Below are 21,674 nucleotides of genomic sequence, written 5' to 3'. Positions count from 1 at the left end.
TTTAGAACTTCTCATCTTTGAATCTCTACACATTGAACAAATCCTCATTTCCCCCTCCCTCCAGATCATGGCAGCCACCATTCTACTAAGTTATTAATGGGCTATTGAAAACTCCTAGGAATAAGAAAAGGGTATAACACGTGTATAGAGATTTCAGCAAAATAGTATTTTATCACGTTCTTATTTATAATAGGAAAAAAATCAGAAGCAAACTTACTATCCAGTAGTAAAGAATGATAAATTTTAGACTCATCATATTAGGGGCAGTATGCCTAATGGTTAAGAGTGTGAATTCTGAAGATAGACTGGATTTGAAACCTAACTTTATACCACTTACTAACTTCGACTTTGGGCACAGGACCTTATATTTCCACTTTTGCAAAATGGGGATCATAGGATTGATGTGAGAAAGAAATGAATTAATGTAAGACAATTATAACAGTGCCTGGTATGTAGTAAACATTATGTGTTTGATCTTATGGAGTATTATGTATCCAAGTGAAATGTTAATCCCCCTAAGAGTAGTGTTTACTAGATTCTACATAGTCATCATCACAGTTCTGTTTCTTCCTTTTTTTTTTTTTTTTTTTAAATTTTTTTTTATACCTTAATTTTATTTATTTTTATGTGGTGCTGAGGATTGAACCCAGGGCCTCACATGTGTTAGGCAAGTGCTTTCTGCCACTGAGCCACAACCCCAGCCTGTGTTCTGTTTCTTAATTTGTGGTAGTAGGATGTTTTGGGTGTATTATAAAATATCTACTTAAGTTGATTCAGTTCTTATGTAGATCTTGTAAGTGAGAAAAACTGTGCAATGTCTAAATAATGGTCTGATTTATCTTTGAATCTCCCGCTATCATTCCTTTTCCTTTTGTACTCTGTTTATAATCCCAGGGCCAAAATTTATAGCCTTCCTCTAGAAAGTACACTGATTCTTTTTAATCTTTTTACCGTCTAGCCTTTCTTTTGACCTCATTTTATTTTCCCTTCATCTTGATATATTAATTTTTTATTCTATTATTTGCTTTTTTAGGATGAGAGAGGTACTGAATTGTTGACAAAGAAAATAAATTTGTAATACAGACTTCCATTTAAACATGGACATCAAAGGCATTTGCTTTCCAAAAGTTCTGCACAAATGTTTGTAAAGGACTTAGTTCTGTGAAGGGCTTAAAATGAATCAACATAATAGAACAAAAAAATTGGCTATAGCTAGGCACAGTGGCACATGCCTATAATCCCAGCAATTTGGGAGGCAGGAAGACTGCCAAATTCAAGGCCAGCCTTGGCAACATAGTAAGATCTGCCTCAAAGGAAAAAATAGCCCTTGCCTAGTATTTGTGAGGCTACATTTGTGGGCTCAATCTCCAGTACCACCAGGAGAAAAAAAAAAGAGAAAAAAAAATAAAGATACCAAGGGGGTGGGTGCAGGGGACAGGGTTTGGGAGTTCAGTGGTAGAATGCTTGCCCAGTGTATACAAGGTCTTGGGTTTGATTCTCAACACTGGAAACAGAAAAAGAAGAAACAAACAAAAAAGCGGGCATTTAAAATAGGAACCAAAAAGAAATATTGGAATCAACCTTTATGCCTTTGGTTTCATCTTTTTCCTTTCCCACAGGCCTACTGGTGATGTTCTTGAGACATTCAATTTCTTAGAAAATGCTGATGACAGTGATGAAGAAGAGGAAAATGACATGATTGAAGGCATCCCAGAAGGAAAAGATAAACATCGGATGAATAAACACAAAGTAGGAAATCAGTTTTATATTCTTATTAGCTTTAGTATTTGAATAGTAATTTGAATAATAATTTTTTAGATAAGTTCCATTGGGAATGATTGATCATTGTTTATTGCATGGCACCTCAAAGTTTTATATATTTTCAATTCTTACTGAATTATGCTTATATAATGAGAATTATCATTTGCTGTATTGTTCATTAAACAGGCATGAAGAGGTCTGTTTTTATAGGACTAGTTTAGTGGGTTTGTATTTTAGTCTTTTTTTTTTTTTTAAGTTGTAGTTGGACACATACCTTTATTTTATTTATTTTTAATTTTTATGTGGTGTTGAGGATTGAACCTAGTGCCTCACATGTTTGAGGCAAGTGCTCTACCACTGAGCTACAACCCTAGCCCCTAGTCCAGTGGTTTTGAAACTCTTTTAAAGTTAACATCCATGGGCTGGGACTGGGGCTTAGTGGTAGTACACTTGGGCTGGGACTGGGGCTCAGTGGTAGTGCACTTGCTGGCATGTGTGAAGCACTGGGTTCGATTCTCAGCGCCACATATAAATAAATAATAAAGATCTATCAGCAGCTTAAAAAATATACATGTATTTTAAAAAAAAAATGTTAACAACCTTGCCACTCTGGCCACAATTGAAAAATCACTGCTGAAATCTTCTCTTCATGTGTAGTACACAGGTGATAAAATTACCTGAAGCTGCCATGGGTATATTCCCACCCTGGGTAAGGGAATAATGTATGGACTGTAAATATGTGTCAACATTCTTATTCTTTGATAAGGATAAATAAAACTTTGCTCATAACCTAACAAATAGATTTATTTTATTTTAGTGGTCATGGGATTGGCTACAGGAGCAAAAGTGGAGATCATCCATTTGTGAATTACCAGAATAGTGTTCAGTATTTCACAGATGTGAAAAAAGTTGTGAATAAATTTAGGTGTGGTACATTGGGATTTTTTAGTAATATAGAAAAAATGACAATGTTTCTCAAAAGCTTCTAGTCTACAATGGCAGGTTTCAATTCTTACATATCCCACATGTATAATATATACTTTTAGAGACACAGAGATTTTTTATTCTTTCCTACTCTTTTTGTTCTGGGAGGTAGGATGCTAATATCATACCATAAACTTAACATTAGTTATTAAGCTACATAGATCATGCATGCAATTTAATTCAAGTATATGAGCTCAATTCAAGATAAGCTGTCAGAATGCGAGTGAATGGTTCTTTAATGGGAGCACCGAGAGTCTACTATAATTAAAGAAGTTAACTCTTGATGAATAGCACTTTAACCATTTTTTATATCACAGTATTTGAATCACATCTTACAAATGGCTTGGCATAGCACTGTTGAACCATTTATCTAAGATATAATTTGAGACTTATGAGTTACATAGAAAGTCTAAAAATTTGGATCCAAAATAATTTAAAAATGGGTGTGAAAACATGGTTATATGAAACACTAAAAGATCCTTTTAAAATTTAGGATTAAAAATAATTCTTGGTTTATATCCTGTTTATAGATAGGTAATGAAGGCTTAGCTGCAGACCTAACTGATGATCCTGATACAGAGGAAGCACTGAAAGAATTTGATTTTTTAGTGACTGCTGAAGATGGTGAAGGAGCTGGAGAAGCACGGAGTTCAGGGGATGGCACTGAATGGGGTAAGGTGATAAAGAAATATGGGGGTGGGAGGAAATCTCTATCATTTAAAGATAGATTATTATTATGTGGAATTTTTGTATCTGACGGTATGGTGGAAGGTAAACAGAGAGCAAGGAGAAGTGGTATTGAATAATTACAGGGTATTTTGTACCAGTTTATTTAGATTTGGTGACTAAACTTTCATATTTTACGTTTATCTTGATTTAAAGTTGAAATGTATTATTGATTTGGAAATCTCTTTCCTCATAGTTTTTTTTTTTTTAATAAGCATTACTCATTGTTAAACATTCCATTATTTAATTTGATTAGTCTAGATTTAAGAGGACACAAGTCTGAGTAAGTAGGGTATTACCTGACTTATTGATAGGCAGGAATACAGCTCTACAATGAGCAAGATTTAATGAAGACATTAAACTTTTTCGCATGTAATAGTCAGTGTGCAAATGTTAAGGCCTCAGTTTTGGAAGTCATACATAATGCTAATAATAATTCAGCCAAAACCAAAAGAGAAAACAGTCTGTCTGTACAGGGCTAAAAACTCTATTTGGTAGTAAAATAAAAGTCTAAAAAATATTTTAAGGCAATAGATTATGTCCAGTGTGTTTTCCCTGTTAAAAATGTTCATTCAATCATTGTTGAATATTGACATGTTGTCTGGTAGGGGTGGAACTCAAAAGTGTTTATAGAGCTTTATTGGAGAAGATTATGTTAATACATCAAAGTTTTGCTTTATTACTATCAAGAGCAGTTATCACCAAATTGTTTAAAACTACTTTGGTGATAGAAATCATAACTTGGAGCTTTAAAAAAATTCCTCATTTGTGTATTGAATCTGAAGATTGCTAATAGCAAAAGAGAAAAACCTTCTATTAAGATAATATTTATTGACTTTCTTGATATAAAAATTGATTACTTAAAAGATTTCAATTTTTTTATTAAGGTTTCTCTTTTTTCTTTTTAAACTATCTTTCTCTTTTTTAAAAAAAATCTTTATTTTGTTTGTTTTTATGTGGTGCTAAGGATCAAACCCAGTGCCTCACAGGTGGGAGGCAAGCGTTCTGCCACTGAGCCACAACCCCAGCCCTTATTAAGGTTTTTCATTGGGTATAATTTCAACCTCATATTTAGATCTTTCTTCTAAATGGAAATGGAAGGTCATAAACTCCACAGTTGCTTTCTAGACTTAGTATGTTTTTGTACTTATTATCTGAAAATGGCAATATTTTAGAAATTTATTCTTACTCGGGAGAAACAGTATAAGATTCCAATTTTTTGTTTTGGTTTTTCCCCCTACTTTCTGAATGTATCCCATTCAATGTTGGAAATTTTTTTTCTAATAATTTTAAAAGTACTAATATTTTGTTATTATTAATATTTTAAAAGTACCTAGTATTTTATAATGCAAGTATATTTCAGAAGATTTGGAACCCATAAATAAATGTGTGGAAGAAAATTAAAATATACCTATATGCTACTTTGTAGTGAGAACCAGTTAACATTTGTATTAGCATATGACTACTTATATGTAATTTATTTAAATAACAGAGGGTTTATCAAGCATCTGTTTAGCTAAATCTTGGCAGATATTCATTCCTATTGCCTGAACCTAAAGTGACTAGAACTTTAACTCTTAGTCAAAAAGATAAACAAAAATTTCAGGAATTTACTTTGTGAAATTAAATTAAATGTTTTATTGTTTTAATTAAAAAGTACCCAGTTATGTACAACTGAATGGTCCTTCTGTCCAAAGACTTTCTAAGGCAAAGTTCAATACTTTATGTACTTTTTATTATCAGCATTTGAGTGACCTATGTCTCATGTAAGTGGAAGTAACCAATAAAGCCTCTTATTTCCAGATGGAACTGAAACATTAAAACATTTTAAGTGTTTTTTTTTTGGTACTAGGGAGTGAACCCAGGAGCACTTACCCATTGTGCCCCAGCCCTGTTTTTAATCTTTTATTTTGAGAAGGGATCTTGTTAAGTTGCATAGGGCGTTGCTAACTTGCTATGGATGGCTTTGAACTTAAGTTCTTGATGAAATAAAGAACTCTCAAGTACAAAGTGGCTCAAGTATTTTTTTCCCATAAGAAAAACTAGCAAAGGACCTATACAATGTTCTTAAAGTTCATCATTTGTACTCAACAAATGTCATTAATTTTGTCTGAAACAAAGAGGATAGATATGCAACATTCCTTTTATATTTATTTAATTTTCTAGGAATTTTAATAAATTTATAAATGGGAAGGTGGTGATTTTCATATTCAAATTATTGGGTTAAGAAGATTTTAGCATTAAAAAAAGAACACAGATTTTTTAAAAATAAATTCTGAATCCTTTTATAAAATCACTGCTACTTAGACAGATTTAATCCTCTCTTTTAAAAAGAAACTTTTTTTTTTAAGTTATAAATGGACACAATACCTTTATTTTACTTATTTTTGTGTGGTGCCAAGGATCAAACCCAGTGCCTCAGGTGTGATAGGCAAGCCCTCTAACCCTGAACTACAATCCCAGCCCTTAATTCTTTTTTTATCTTTCATTTACATGAGGTAGTCTGAGATTCATGTTAGTAATTTTTAAGTTCTTCTCATTAAAAATTTAAGACACCAACTTTTTTTTTTTTTTAATCCCCCTCATAGATACTAGATATTTTTAAGGATGTTTGAAACTTACTCTTTGAAACTGTGATCTCTGGAAATTAATATGACTACAAAATACCATTGCTACCTGAATCTATGTTTTTAAATACTGTGGGTAAAGTGTTGAATATTTGCACGAAATGAAGTTAGTTACAAATTTATGCTACAGTTAGATGATTTGTATAATTCCTCTACTTTGGTAATCAGAAATATCATAACAGAAATATTACGTTTTTGTAGTTTTGAGTTGTTAGGAGTCAACTTTTTTGTGCATGTTTGTGCTTTCTTTTAGACAAAAAACCGTTCCCATAATTTATTCAACCTCATTTCTCGGTATTTTTCCCCCCCTAGATTTTTTAAAAACAGGATTAAAATGTAGAAGATTATGCTGTTTCTTCCCCTTTGCTCTTACGTAATTCTTATAAGCAATATCAAATCAACTGTTACTTTACAGGCAAGTTTTAGGATGTTGTTTGTGCACATATGCATTCACCAACCTATTCTTTGCACTGCCTAAGTTTACCTTTGTTTTCTAGATTTGAGGTTATCTTGCAAGTAATATTTGTGTTTTTTCCTTAAGCTTATCCTTTTTTCATTCTCTTTGCTTTTTCACTCCACTCTTTTTTGCTACTGTAGTTAGAGCTATTCACAGCTTTAATCTCTCTACAAAGGTCTTTTAGAAAACTGTTCAACTATATTAATTAAAATTTTCTGTCCTAATTTCCTAAATAAAGTTTATATCATTCAAGTGAGGTTTTTTCCTCTCTGATATAAAAAGTATTTCCTCAAATGTGTCAGTTTGTCTTGCTTGAAGTAGCTGACAGTAGTTGTTAGCGTCATTAAGAAGACTGCAAAATGATTAGTTATTTGGATCACATTTTTCTAGGTGTATTCAGTAAATTGACAGGATTCCTGACATAATACAATTTTCAGGAAACTTCATGATTAGAGTACTTGAAAACTTTATTTTCTCTTAAGTCAGTATTACAACTATGTTATGAACAATATTATAGATTGCAGATTTGACAGTCCTACCTGTTAATTTCAGTTTGCATAACCTAGTTTCAAGTAAAGTTAGCAAATTGAAGCATAGACTTTAGTTTTTTGTGTATTGACCACCTATAATTATAGGTGTAGTCATCAGAGAATAACTCAAAATTGTAGTGATAAAGACTCAAGGTACAGTAAATATTTGAATTTCTGTGTGCTGTTCAAATATGAAAATTTCTTGTTTGCTACATACAATAGCGTATAAGTGGAAAGGTGGGGGGGGGGTTTGTGTGTGTGTTTTGTTTTTTTAATTTTTTGTCCACATTAGAGGTTGAATCAGGAAGGCCTTGCAAGTTTCTAAGATTATGAACTAGAATATACTGAGTTAACAAGTATTTTTTCACTAAAATTTTATTATTCAGTCTGATTGGCTTAGCCTAGGTGTTTTGATATAATTTTTATTTAACAACAGGGTTTCATAAGCTCCTAATTGTTAATCTATAAGTTAAATTTCCCAATAATATGACTGCTTTAAAACTAAGTAAAAGAATCCCCTCAGTACTTAAAATAATTATGAAAGACTTAATTATTTTTATACTGCCTCTTTTTAATGTTTTTTCTCTAGTTCACTATGAGTGAGTTTTTTCGAGGCACAGCATTTACTTAAAACAAATAGTTATTATTCACTGAAGTGTTATCTTTAGCAGATGTATAGCAAGATGTTTTCACTTCTCCATGCTTGTCACTGTTTTATCTTACCCTAAAAAAATCAACTCTAAAAAATTCTTCAGTGGAATTTGAGTTTTGTGTTTTTTGTTTTTGTTTTTGCTAATCTTAGTTATAGTCCAATGGAAAAAGGTAATGAGATGTTGAACTATTTGGGTAGGGTGGGGACAGAAGTGGGATTCTCTGAATGCTTTGTATGAATTATTTGAGACATTGTATTTTGGAACTATATGTATGTATTATATTGGACTAGAATGCCTCTCCATTAGTACAGTTTTCCTGTGCATGCAGAATCAGTGTGACAGAAGGTGCATGAATATTTTCATCAATGAGATGGCACTGACCTTTCTAGCTTGCACTTATATGAGTATTTCGCATGTAATTCATTCATTTGCTTTTATAATGCTGGCTGTATAATTTTTATTAACATTTTTATAAAGATGCAGTGATCTATTTTTTATAATATCAGATTTCTAACGTCAGTCCATTGAAAGAATAATCTTCAAATTTGTAACACATAAAAATGAACCACTATTGGTATTAAATGTTTAGAAATGTTTAGAAACTTGGGCATTTAGTTTTGAGTTGTGAATACTGAAACTGAGACTGCACCTTTAAAATATTTTGAGTATATGCTATTAAACATTTTTATTATGATTATGTAAAGCTATAATAATTTACTGCCAACAGCTTGCATTGCCAACTGCTGATGTTTTTTCTTTTAATAATATGCTGCATGTAGATAAAGATGACCTCTCCCCAACTGCTGAGGTTTGGGATGTAGACCAGGGACTAATAAGTAAACTGAAGGAACAGTACAAGAAGGAACGAAAGGGGAAGAAAGGGGTGAAGAGTAAGTGCAGATTCTGACTATTATAATTTTTGTTTACCAATACTGAGAATAAAAGTTTTTGATTGTTTTTTTATGTCATTTTATGTTTTGTTTCATAAAGGGGGCAACTAACTTTAAACTTTGTCTGTTGTATAATTGAAACTTATGGATATTATTTAGGATGTTATTGATCAAGGAGGAAATCCTTTTACATATGTGGGCAAGAGTGAAGGAAATTTTTTTTAGTTTTTTTTTTTTAAGCTCTTATAAAGTTTACCAAATTGGTAAGGAATATTGGAATTAAAAATAGTAGATATTCATTCAAAAAGGAAAAATAAATTTCTCCATTTTTGTTACATAGGGAATTAAAGCTATAACCAACTCATATCCAAGTTAGTTTGGGAATTCTTACATACAATAAGCAAGAAAGCCCCTTCCAAGTTTCTGCTTTCTGATAATAATCCAACAGAAATAATAGCCACAAAACTTCTACTGGTTCGTATTTTCTTGGCTACTAGGAAGGGTAATGGTGATGTTTATTTAGTCAAATAGCTGGGTGTCTTTTGGTATCAGGGTATATTTTTCAATGTGTTGTATTTAGCCAGTGTACTGCAAAAGTATAAATACAGTTGTGTTATTTCTCTGTATAATTAATTCATTTTCATTTTGTGAAGCAAACTTTTTGGGAAAAAAGAACAACACCCACAGTAGGGAAAAACGACCCACATAAAAACCTTCTTCAGACCTGTGGAAACCCTTGAAACTTATTTTGGGGCTGTTGACTCCTAGTCTCATCTTTTTTGCTTTATGAAAGAATGTATGATAAAGGTAAAACCACAGAGGCATTCTTTCATATTCTTTTTTCTAGTGACATGTAGAAAAGTTTACAAAATGGCACATATAAAGAATGAAAATTTCCTTCAGTAAAGCATTTTTTGAGTGATTTATTGTAGAAGCTAATAAGAGGGATTTTGGAGGATTTTACCTGTTTTATAAGTTTTTGAAACTGTAAGCTAGTTTATGTTATTGCATATAAATTAAAGGGCAAACTATTCTTCAAGAAGTTTCACACTATTGGGAACTGCTTATTATATGGAGTAATATTTGGTGCTAAACTAAACTAGGACTGTGTTCAGATTTAAAATCATTTACCTATAATGTGTGCATGAGTATGAAAGTATGATTGCATGGTTGACTTTTAGGAATGATAAAATGAAGTTACATCTTTAGTATTTAGTTTTCTTTATTTCTTTTTGATACTGGAGATTGAACCCAGGGGCACTTTACCACAGAGCTGCATCCCCAGTCCTTTTATCTTTGGAGACAGGTTCTCACTAAGGAACTGTGGCTGGCCTCAAGTTTGCAGTATTTCTGCCTTAGCTTCCTGAGGTGCTGGGATTACAGGAGTGCCCGACTGCATCAGGCTATTTTTCTTTTTAAGAAATGAAGTGTTTATTTTAATATTAGATTGCTTTATATATGTTGTCATGGAGTTAATCTGCTGAAGGTTTCTTTAGAAATTCTTAGGTAATGTTGCTTCCAATTTAAAATAGAAGTATCCCTTTTTTGTGTGTGTGTGATAAACGTGTATCTTTTTGAGGTTCGGAAATGCAAGTCATTTCACTGTCTTTTTAGTTGTAGGTTTTACATTTTTCTAAAAATCCCTTTTAAAATAAATACCTGCTTAATAAATATTAAAAACAGATGAATAAAAATCAAATTGTTAAATCTTCATTAAAAATGTGCCTATTTAGCTAACAGTTCATAGAAAACATCGCTTTATGTCAGCTAATATTCTTGTATGTTCTTAACTTTTTTCTTTTCCCCTTTTTAACTAAGCCACCCTATTGTCAATACTGGTGAAGCCAGTATGTGAAATGAGTGAAAGGGAGCTATTGATTGAATCAGGATCTAGGGACTATTGCTCTCATGTCTCAATGGTGTCTTATTATCTAGATATGTATTATTTGGCCCACTCTCCTTTAATTTTGATTTTATATATTTTTAAATTAACTTTGTATCTATAATTATAAAAATATTCATGTTATTTAGACAATATAATAAATATATAGAAATATAAAGAAAAAAGTAAAAATCACCTGTAGTCCTACTATCCAGATATTATGCCTAACATTTAGCATAATTATTCATATTTTACTACAAATCTTGTAAAAACTTAAACTTTTTGAATTTTCAACAAGAATTAAGAAAAAATTTTTTTAATTGTCAATGAACCTTTATTTTTTTTATTTGCCTGTAGTGCTGAGAATCAAACCCAGTGCCTCACATGCCAGGCAAGCACTCTACCACTGAGCTACAACACAGCCCAAGAATATTATATATTTTTTAAACTCATTGTTTCGTAGGTGTTTTAAAATCATGTAAAATTTCGGTGGTTATATAGTATTTCATTTTGTGAATTTTACCTAGCCTCCATTTGTGAATCTTTTAGGTGGTTTAAAATTTTAAAATATGTTAAGTATCACTGTCTTTAAGATTACCTATGTAAATAGACATAAGGTTGAGGTTTCTGGCAATGTCTCAGGAAACAATAATTAAGAAAAAAAAATAAACATTAACTTTTTACATTTACTTTGACATTCCTTAAATTTAAAAACTTTGGCTCGTGAATACAGAAAGTGTTGACTTTGAATCTCTGACATGCGGATGAAAATTAAAGAAATGCAATTTATCCTCAGTGGTTGCCTGAAACTGTGGATGGTACCAAATCCTATATACCGTTTTTTTTTTTTATACATATGTGCCTGTGATAAAATTTATAGTAAGTTACAGTAAGCAATTAATAAGAATTTACCATCAACCCAGCAACCTCAAGTATAATTTTTTTGTTCCCTTTAGTTAGGAACTTTGTACCTTTTCATTTTAAGTATGCTTCCTTGATGTGTCAGAATTGTTGGCCTTTGCCTTGGGGCCTTTTTTTTTTTTTTTTTCAGTAAAACAAGAGCTACTTAAACACAAGCACTGTGTGACTGTGGTATTTGATCTGAAAACCAAGAAAGCTACTTAAGTTGAATAATGAATGTGTAGCATAAAGCATGGATTTGTTGGACAGAAGCAAATCCTGGGCAGGACAAAACTCATATTTTATTACTCAGAATGGTATGCAATTTAAAACTTTAGAAATTGTTTGTTTCTGGAATTTTCTATTTAATCTTTTTAGGCTCTGGTTGCCGTAGGTTACTGAAATCAGAAAACAGAACCACAGATAACAGGGCATCACTATGAAAACTTTTTAAAATGGATCATAAACTTCTAATAGTCTTAATTCAGGTAGATAATCATATTAATACTAAGATATAACTTATGTAAGATAGTTTATGAATTTTCTTAGCATTTTTATTGTCTAGGCTTTGTTTGTTTTTATTCTGATATTTTCCTAGGTGTAGCTTTGTATAATTAGGACAATTCATAAAACTATAGGCTTTTTTTTTTTAAGAGAGAGAGATAATTTTTAATATTTATTTTTTAGTTTTCGGCGGACACAACATCTTTGTATGTGGTGCTGAGGATCGAACCCGGGCCGCACGCATGCCAGGCGAGTGCACTACCGCTTGAGCCACATCCCCAGCCCAAAACTATAGGCTTTTGATTTCTTTTTTCCTTTGCTCCAGAATGTGAATAAATTATACCTACTGGATCTTAGTGCTAAGTGTGTAAAGAGAATTTTTTTTTCCTCCAGCTGCTTTGAAGGAAAACAATTATTTTCTAACTTTACTATAGGGATTCAGCAGGTGTAATTTATTTATTTTTATGTGGTACTGAGGATTGAACCCAAGGCCTCGCACGTGCTAGGCGAGCACTCTACCATTGAGCTACAACTCAGCCCCAAGAGTACTTGCTTTTTTAACTTCGTAAAGATTTATCCAAGACTTGATTCTTAAGTAGAAAGATTTTTTAAAGTACTTAAAGTTTCTCTGTCTTTAGGCTTGTTTACTCCATTCTACCCATTTTTAACTGTGAGGCGAGAGTTAAAAATGACATTCTTATAGATGTGCTTCAGTATTTTTTTCTTACTAAGTAAGATATATTTTAGAGATGTTAAGACCATAAAATTAAAGAGATTTTAATGTGGTTATTTTGGTTTCAGATTTCAAAAGGTTAAGCTCTGTTTTCTTTTAATTTTTTATTAAGATATAATATCTGACTTAAGAAAAGTTGCAAAAATAGCACAGAAAATTCCATATACTTTTCACCCTAATTCTGTAGCCCTTAACACTTTATCACAATTGCTTTATACTTTTCTTTCTAATGTTTACATTTTCTTTTTTTTTTTTTTTTAAAGAAAGAGTGAGAGAGAGTGAGAAAGAGGGAGAGAGAGAGAGAGAATTTTAATATTTATTTTTTAGTATTTGGAGGACACAATATCTTTGTCTGTCTGTGGTGCTGAGGATCGAACCCGGGCCGCACGCATGCCAGCCAAGCGCGCTACTGCTTGAGCCACATCCCCAGCCCAAATGTTTACATTTTCTTTGAACAGTTCAGAAAACTAAATTATAGATGTTCTCCCTGATACTTCAGGGTATATTACCTGACCATAGAAGTATTCTGTTTCACAACCACCATTCAATGATGAAAATCAAGAAATTCGTATTGATAAAATATTCTAACCCAAAGCCTAATTTTCTTTGACTTTTTACTAAATGTTCTATAGTTTGGGAATGGAAGTGTGAGGGAAAGTGCTTCATGTTTTGTTAAAAATCTTGTACTGATTGGATTATTTCTATCTCCCCCCCTCCATTTTTGCTATATTTTTATAGGACATGTAAATTAATAGTGATTAAAAATCACATAGAGTATAGCACCTGAAGTAAGTGTGAAGCATCTGAAATCTGGGGTCTTTATTTAGAATGAAATATGTGCTAAAACTTTAAAAGATTTTTTTTTTTTTTTTTTTGGTATTTGTTTCTGATTTTGAACATAAAAAGTTTAAACTGTGCATTGCAATGACTTTTTTTTCTTTGATAGGTGCCATTATTTTTATATCCTATTGTGACTCCTATGCTATATTATACCTATAAAATTAGGCTCATCAAGAAGATAAAACTATTTCATTTTCTTTCTTCGGAAGATCTGAAGCCTTTCTCCATTTTAAGGATTCACATTCTGAGAATGTATTTGCAGTTTCTGCCTCTTCATAGATGGATTTGTCTTAATTTTTCTAATTATTTTCATGTATACTAACTTTCCTATCTTTTCTGTGTGTAGAATATTATTTTCTTTCTTTACCGATGTTACAGGATTGCTGTACGTTTTCTGATTTAAATAACATTACTTTTTCTATATTTCTTTTAAATATAAACTATGTGAGGTTCTCTGGATCATTTTCTAGTTTTCATTTTTTGAGCTTTGTAGTAGTAATTGTCATTTACTGATCCAGATCCAAGATACAGATTTTAAAGTATAACTGCAGTCTAAGTATCTCAAACTAGGCATTTTCAATACATTTATGAAGAAGTTATTTATTTTTTAACAGTAATTTTCAGTAGCTTTCAGAAGCACCTTGCACATGCTGTATGATATTTGTGATTTTTAAAAAGAAAAAAAAACTGCTTATTTTCAGCAGATACAGCTTGAGCATTCCTAATCCAAAAATCTGCAATCCAGAATGTTCCAAAATCAGAAACAAAGTTTTGGATTTTGGAGCATTTAGATTTTGAATTTTAAGATTAGGATTCTTGACTGGTTAAAAATCAATGCAAATATTCAGAAATTTTTAAAAACTCTGAAATCTGAAACACTTCTGATGCTTGGTTCCAAGCATTTCCAATAAGAGATACTCAGCCTCCAGTATAAATTCCAAAAACACATAAAATGTGCTATATTCTCTCTTGCATCAAATTAAAGACAAAAAGAAAATTGTTACGTAGCAAAGGATTTCAACTAAGGGATATGGCTGTTTTCTGTTTCTGATTTTAATTTCACACTTGTAAAATGAACCAATCCCTCTTTCCCTCCCTTTTTCAAAGAAATATCTTATTCTAGGTATTTTTGCCTAGAGTTACAAAGATGATTTCAGTCACTGCATTTTTTAAAACCACAAAATCATTTTGCAGCTCAAAGTTATTTTTCCTTAACATTGAGGTGGCATAATTATTTAAGATAGTTGTCATATGAAATATTTAATTATAATGATAGAAACTAGAACAGATCTAGCATAAGCTTATTTTTAGCTTATCTCTTTCATATTGGTTTTGCTTCAGAATATAAGGGTAGTTGACAAGCAGAGTACATATTTGAGAAAGAAAACATTAGATTTGTAACAAGTACTATTTTACTTATGGTAATAGAGTATATAGGAAGATAAATTTCATGTCACAAGTTTGTGTGAATTTAAAAACACTAACATAATGCAGTAGTATAGTTTGGCTTGCATGTGAGCATAATCAGTATCCTCATTTTACTGCAATCTAAAGGATGTATGTTTATATAGGACTTGGAAGTCATGATTAAGATGTATTTGTGTTTTTTGTAATTCAAAGTCTTTTTTGCTATAAAAATTTTTCTCATAAATTCTAGCAGCAATTGAGAACTGGCTTTTATTTAATCCTTAGTCTTCCAGTTTGCCTTTAAATATTGGTTTAATATGTGTAACATTCTGTTACATTAATACTATTATAAGTTTCTTATTACTGCTAATTATATTTCAGATTTTTATATGAAATTGTTTAATATTTATATTTAAAATTTATATTTAAAATATTGCATAATTTTAGAAAGCAAATGAAGACATTAAATTTGCAATTGAAAGATGGTTTATATAGTAGATTTCTGGTTATGAAATTGCTTTCATCTTTTGACAGCTTTTGAGAAGCTAGAATTGGAGCAGAGAAGTTTCAGTTGAATGTTTGGCTGTCATATACAAATAACAATAATGATATAATTTGGGATCCTGAATGTGAACAGTGACTGGTGACTTTCACCACATGCAGTTGTGCATGCCTGTAATCCCAGCAACTTGTGAGCTTGATACAGGAGGATCTTGAGTTTTGAGGGCTCAGCAATTTAGTGAGACCCTGTCTCAAAATAAAAAAGGCTGGGAATGTAGCTCAGTGCTTGGTCTAGCATGTATTCAGGGTCTTTGGTTCAAGCTATAGTATAAACCAAAAATAAGAGAGAAAGAGAGAGAGAGAGAAAGGGAGAGAGAAAGAAAGAAACAATGACCTTCATATTGTCTTTTACTTTCCTACCCTTCTATATTTCCAAGTCTATGTGTACTAGATGATCATTACTTCACATATAGCAAAAAAATTCTTATCTCAAGTCTTTATTTTTTATATCAGTGTTCATAAAATGAAATTATGTGTAAGTCAAATTTTAAGGTATATACAAGTATAATAAAAGTGAGCAGAGAGAGATCAACAAAATATTTACAGAGTAAATGTTAGTTTGGAGAAATGAGTAGATTTGAATTGGCCAAGGTGCATGTTAGAAGGTGTGTGTGTGTGTGTGTGTGTGTGTGTGTGTGTGTGTGTGTGTGAGAGAGAGAGAGAGAGAGAGAGAGAGAGAGAGATTGATTGGGAGGGAGGATGTGTGAATTATTTACCTTTGTGAATAATAGGTGAAAACAGATAGGACATACTATGGCAGAAATAACTTCAGTGAACATTGTACTATATAGAAATTGCTTTGACTGTGGAAAATTAGTGGATTATAGATCATTAAAAGATAAGATTGGATAGAAAAAAATCAGATCAGATTATGAACCTTGAAAAGTACAAGATTTTAGTTAACCTTGATCCAAAGAGTGTTGAAGTATCATCTGTGTTTTCAGAACAAGGGGTAATACAATAAATATGAAGATTTTGGAAAAATTAATTTTGTGGTATTCAAATTTGATTGAAGGCAAGTGGAGCTTAAGAAATAGAGGGGGAAATTTTGAGAATTTGTTGTAGTAATCTATAAGAATGAAAGCCCTGATTAGATTAAACTCAGTAGAAAGAGATTAGCCTGAAGAATACTTCAAAGGATTCTTTTTTTAAAAACAGTTTTGGTTCCCCACTTATTTTACAAATTTTAGGATTGTTAAGATTCAATTGCAGAATTTTTAGTACAGGAACTAAGTTAGTGGTGGTAATTATTATACTAGTTGGTAAGTTAGAAAGGGGAGATATTTGTGAGGAAACATGTTTATTTTTTCACATTGAATTTAAGTGATAGTTGTACATCCACTTTACCTTTTTTTCATTTATTAGAGAATTTGTTTATTATCATTTCACTGGCCATGGGAAAATCCTCCAGTAACACCCAAATTTCTCAGTTATAATTATTTTAGAACATTTAGACTACATAATATTTCATACCTAGAAGTTGAGTTGTATAAATACTTTTAAGAAGTTAGGAATAGTTGTAAAATAGAACTAATAAATGTGTCAGATTCCACTTATTTCCATTAAGTCTTACCATCTCATTGCCTGTCATTCTGTTAGGAATACATAGATAAATGATATTTCCTATAGAGTTACTAATATGTAGATAGCCACAATGAGTTTAATAATCATAAAGCACTCTTAATTTCAGTCCATTAATGTTGACATTAGTTAGTGAATGTGAGGTCATATATGTTTGACCTTGGTTTTGCCTATTTAAATTGTTTTTATTGATTAAAGTATTTTTGTTGACTTTCCAAATATATTCTGACATTCTTAAAACTAAACTTTCTTTTAAAATACATGCTTAAAAATAAATGATTATTTCATTCTGAAGTTCAAAGTTAAAAGTAAAGACTATTCCACAATACAGCAGCAGATTTGGGTTTTTTTTATGTTTTAGCCTGAATTATACAGGTAGTAGCTAAAAAGTCTCTTAAATTTATGGTATCTGAAAATGCTGATGTTTTGTACCACTACAATAAGCTCAGAGAGCTCACAGGTAAATCAGTGTTTTCAAATCTGGAAAAAGTGAAAAAAAATTTTTTTAAGAGAAATTGGGATTAATTTGTTAGTGACAAATTTACACTAATGTGGCAGGAAAATACCTGTGGAAACACCAGGGAAAGTTAATTGTTTGTTGCACCCTCATAAAAATAATTTGTGATTATTTCTTTAATTTTTTAAATTAATTAATTTAGTTGAAAAGTTCATGTTTTAATCTTTACACAAGTAAGCATTAACCTAAACAGCAAATTTTTCCTTGTTTTAATGGCATCTTCTGAGTCTGAGCCTACAGAACTTGGGTTCGGTAACAACCCCCAACCCCCAATTATATGTTTAAAGTATACAGTGGAGATAGAGATATATATATATTACACAAATATCAAAAGAATAATGAATATCTTAAATATTTAAACTCTTCATGTGTTCTTGAGGGGGTGGTATAGAAAATTGAAGATATCTTTAATTACATGATATTTTAAAAACTGGGACTTCTAATAGCCTATTCTGTTAGCAAGTCAAGCGGTAGCCATTAAATGAACCTATACTGCTGACGTTAATTTACAGGGGTCAACAGAACAAAACTCTGCGACATGATAGCTGATCTGGGAGATGATGAGCTGCCCCACATCCCTTCAGGAAACATTAATCAGTCTAGGTCAGCCTCTACTAGAATGACTGATCATGAAGGTGCAAGAGCAGAGGAAGGTACAATATTTAGCTACCATGTTTATTTACATTGTGCAAGACCTTAACTCCATATCACATCTTAATATTATAAATTTGCTACTGTTTAAAATTTTGAAAATCTTTTTATATCAGAGAAGGTGTTGGGCAAGGTCTTGGGGATTTTTAAAACTTATGGTTTCTAACTCTTTATGTTTTTGTGTTTAAAGTTAGATGGAGTTGTATCTTTCTTATATCTAACTTAGAAATCTAGTAGTGGGAAAATTTACAAAATTTAAACTACACAGTTTACCAAAATAAATTTAAAATAATACATATAGAAAAAGCTATTTAGTCATTTTGTCATGTGTTTTAAATTTAGCAATTGTTAATAACTACTACTTGCTAGGCAGTGTGCTCAGCATTTTACATATACATTATTTATATCTAAAAAATTATAATAATAATAATTTTGAAGACATCTTATACCCCCACCCCCACCCATTTTTTCAGTGCAGGAGATCGAACGCAGGGCCTCACACATACTAGTCAATTGTTCTGCCTTTAAGCTACATTCTTGGCACCATTTTATTCTCTTAAAATTTCTGTATTTGGGGCTGGGGCTGTGGGCTCAGCTGTAGAGTACTGGCCTGGCACGTGCGGGGCGCTGGGTTCAATCCTCAGCACCACATAAAAATAAATAAATAAAATAAAGGTATTGTGTCCAGCTACAACTAAAAAAAAAATTAAAAAAAAAGATTTCTGTAGTGATAACTAAAGTTAAATAATATTGTCCTTTGTTCCTTGCCTTTATTACATATTTTGGTGGGGGGTGGTGGTAAGGGGGATTGAACTTGGGCATTCAACCACTAAGCCACCTTCCCATCCTATTTTTGTATTTTATTTAGAGGCAGGGTCTCACTGAATTGCTTATTAGCACCTCGCTATTGCTGAGGCTGGCTTTGAACTCACTATCCTCCTGTCTCAGCCTCTCAAGCCATTGGGATTACAGGCATGTGCCACCGCGCCAGACTTATCACATGTCAATCTGTGGGATAATTTGAAGAAAGATAAGTCACTAAAATAATAAGTCACTAAGATAGTTATATATAATAAAATATAAAATATACAATTATTTTATTATAATAAAAGCAAAAGGAATGCAGAGTCACATCGTTTGTTGATTTTTGTGATCTCATTTCTACTATTGAATTATTCTTATTTTGGGGAGTAATTTCTTCCATTTTCTAAAATGCACATAACTCTGTTATGTGCAGACAGAATGCCTTTATTTTATTTGTTTTTATTTTTATGTGGTGCTGAGGATTGAACCCAGTGCCTCACCGCATGCTAGGCAAGCTCTCTGCCACTGAGCTATAGCCCCAGGCCTGTTTGTTTGTTTGTTTGTTTGTTTGTTTTTTAACCAAATAATGCATGGTACATTTGTTAGAATTTTTATAATTAATATACATTCTAAACTTCAGATTGTGCAGTTAAGACAAAGCCATATTAGCAGGAGTATAGATCCTTTTAAATGTTTCAGACTAGTGACTTAACATAAAAAAGCCAGTCAAGACTTACCACTACATAAAAATCAATTTAGAGCTGCCTCTGTGTAGTGTGTGTGTGTGTGTGTGTGTGTGTGTGTGTGTGTGTGTGTGGTGTTTTAAAGAAAAATGTAAGTCAGTAATGTCTTTCATAGTGGTAGGAGGAAGGCAAGGGGAAGGTATACCTTACTAAAATTTGTTATTTAGAGACATTTGATTTTAACTTTGAACTGAGTTTGTAGTCTTATTTCAGTGGCAAATCCTTTCTTGTTTTCTTTTTTAATTCCTTGTTATACCTCAATTTTTAAAGAACAAGTTACAACCTTTCAAACTATTGTTAGTAAAGACTTTAAGATATACCATGTTGCCACTGACATAAGTGGAAATTCTTTTGGGGGCTCTGTTCTTTAAATTTGATAAGATTTGAAGAGAAAGGAAGAGTTTCCCTGGTTATAGTGTCCATCAAAAAGAGGAATAATAATAAATAATGACCATTCCTATCATTGAATTAAAAACTTTTTAATTTTTTTATTTGAATTGCTGATGACATTTTATGCTTATGTACACATGTACCATGGGTAATTGTATTAACATTAATAAGATGAATTTGTAGAATGGAAATTAGCTTTGTTGGCAGGGAAACAAGGACAAACAAATTGAGTATTTACTGTGATTACCATGTGCCACAGTGATGGGTGATATCGAAAATAAAAATAATAGCTTAAGTGATATTTTTTTTGTGCACCCAGATATACATGTAAATAAATGCTGAGTAAGAGGAATGGCTTGCTTAATACAAAGAAATATGTGTGCATAGAAAAAGGGATAGAAATATTAATTACAAATAAGTATAATACTTTTTGGTAAATGTGGTTAATCTAAAACTCCAGTAAAACAAGCTAATATTGCCAACTAGTTAATATTGTCAAAGTACTTTCTTTCACATACCCCTAAAGTAGTCAATGGTTGATCAGAAATAATCCTGCAAAAATAATATGTTATATTTAAGTTGTTTAATTGAGCTTTTAAGTTTTGTGTTAGTGAATGTAAGTGGAAGGAATAGCATTTTAACTTAGAAACAAATTATCTTTGTACTGGCAAAAGATGCTTTTGAGTAAATTTTACTTACTGACTGATAAAATTGTTCTTAAACATAATTTTAAACTTGATTTTAAAGCTCTTAGTTATTTCTGGTATTACCAATAAGTGAACAGTAGAAATGAAAAGATCAGTGCTACAGTTTGTTCAGGTTCAGCAAGTATAGTCATTAAAAGATGAATTAAATACTATCTAGTGTCCCCATTTATATATATTTTCTGGCAGTGCTTTCAGATTCACTTTACATCATTTGCTAAATTGCATAGCATAGTTTAATAGGATAAAAATAACAACATATAGCTGGGAGTGGTGGCACATGCCTGTAATCTCAGTGGCTTAGGAGGCTGAGGCAGGAGGATCAAGTTCAAAATTAGCCTCAGCAGTGGTGAGGTGCTAAGCAACTCAGTGAGACCCTGTCTCTAAATAAAATACAAAATAGGGCTGGGGATGTGGCTCAGTGGTTTAGTGCCCCTGAGTTCAGTGCCCAGTACCCCATCCCCCCCCCCCAAAAAAAAAACCCACAAAGTATTCTAAATAAAGATAAATTTTACTATGGCCATAGTGTATGTGTGTATATATTGTATATTCTCAGAATTGTTTTCAATAGTATTAGTGAATGCTTATTTTAATATATCATTTTTCATAGGAATTTTTAAAAATTATCAGCTTGAGCTTTTGAATGCTTTTTTTCCCAATTTGTTCATGAATTTTAAGTGTATTTTGATATGTTGTTTTGTATTATAATTACTCCAGTATTTTTTCTTGCCATCTTAATGTTAACATTTTGCTTTTAAAGCACATGTTTGAAATGATAAAATTATTGCTTACACAAACTGTCAACAGCAAATTTTTTGATAATAATATA

At 31.6% G+C, this 21,674-nt stretch overlaps 1 protein-coding gene across 6 annotated transcripts in view; it reads left to right on the top strand.

The window, feature by feature from the left end:
• Strn3 (striatin 3) overlaps positions 1–21,674 on the top strand; it is a 90,835-nt gene that overhangs the window by 49,472 nt on the left and 19,689 nt on the right. Inside the window, exons 6-9 of one of the 6 annotated variants that reach the window (XM_046465317.2) lie at positions 1,620–1,749; positions 3,276–3,417; positions 8,518–8,628; positions 18,066–18,206. In XM_046465317.2, the coding sequence (XP_046321273.1) occupies positions 1,620–1,749; positions 3,276–3,417; positions 8,518–8,628; positions 18,066–18,206 (524 nt within the window). Of the gene's footprint in view, positions 1–1,619; positions 1,750–3,275; positions 3,418–8,517; positions 8,629–12,097; positions 12,164–18,065; positions 18,207–21,674 lie in introns of all 6 variants that reach the window. The other 5 variants (XM_058585853.1, XM_046465318.2, XM_058585854.1 and 2 more) reach the window with 5 other exon arrangements.

This window comes from Marmota monax, unplaced genomic scaffold (assembly GCF_021218885.2).
Source record: "Marmota monax isolate L192 unplaced genomic scaffold, Marmota_monax_Labrador192_F-V1.1 WCK01_AAM20220418_F8-fsc00079, whole genome shotgun sequence".
In the NCBI taxonomy this organism is placed as follows: Eukaryota; Metazoa; Chordata; class Mammalia; order Rodentia; family Sciuridae; genus Marmota; species Marmota monax.
This window is presented reverse-complemented; position numbering and strand designations above follow the sequence as displayed.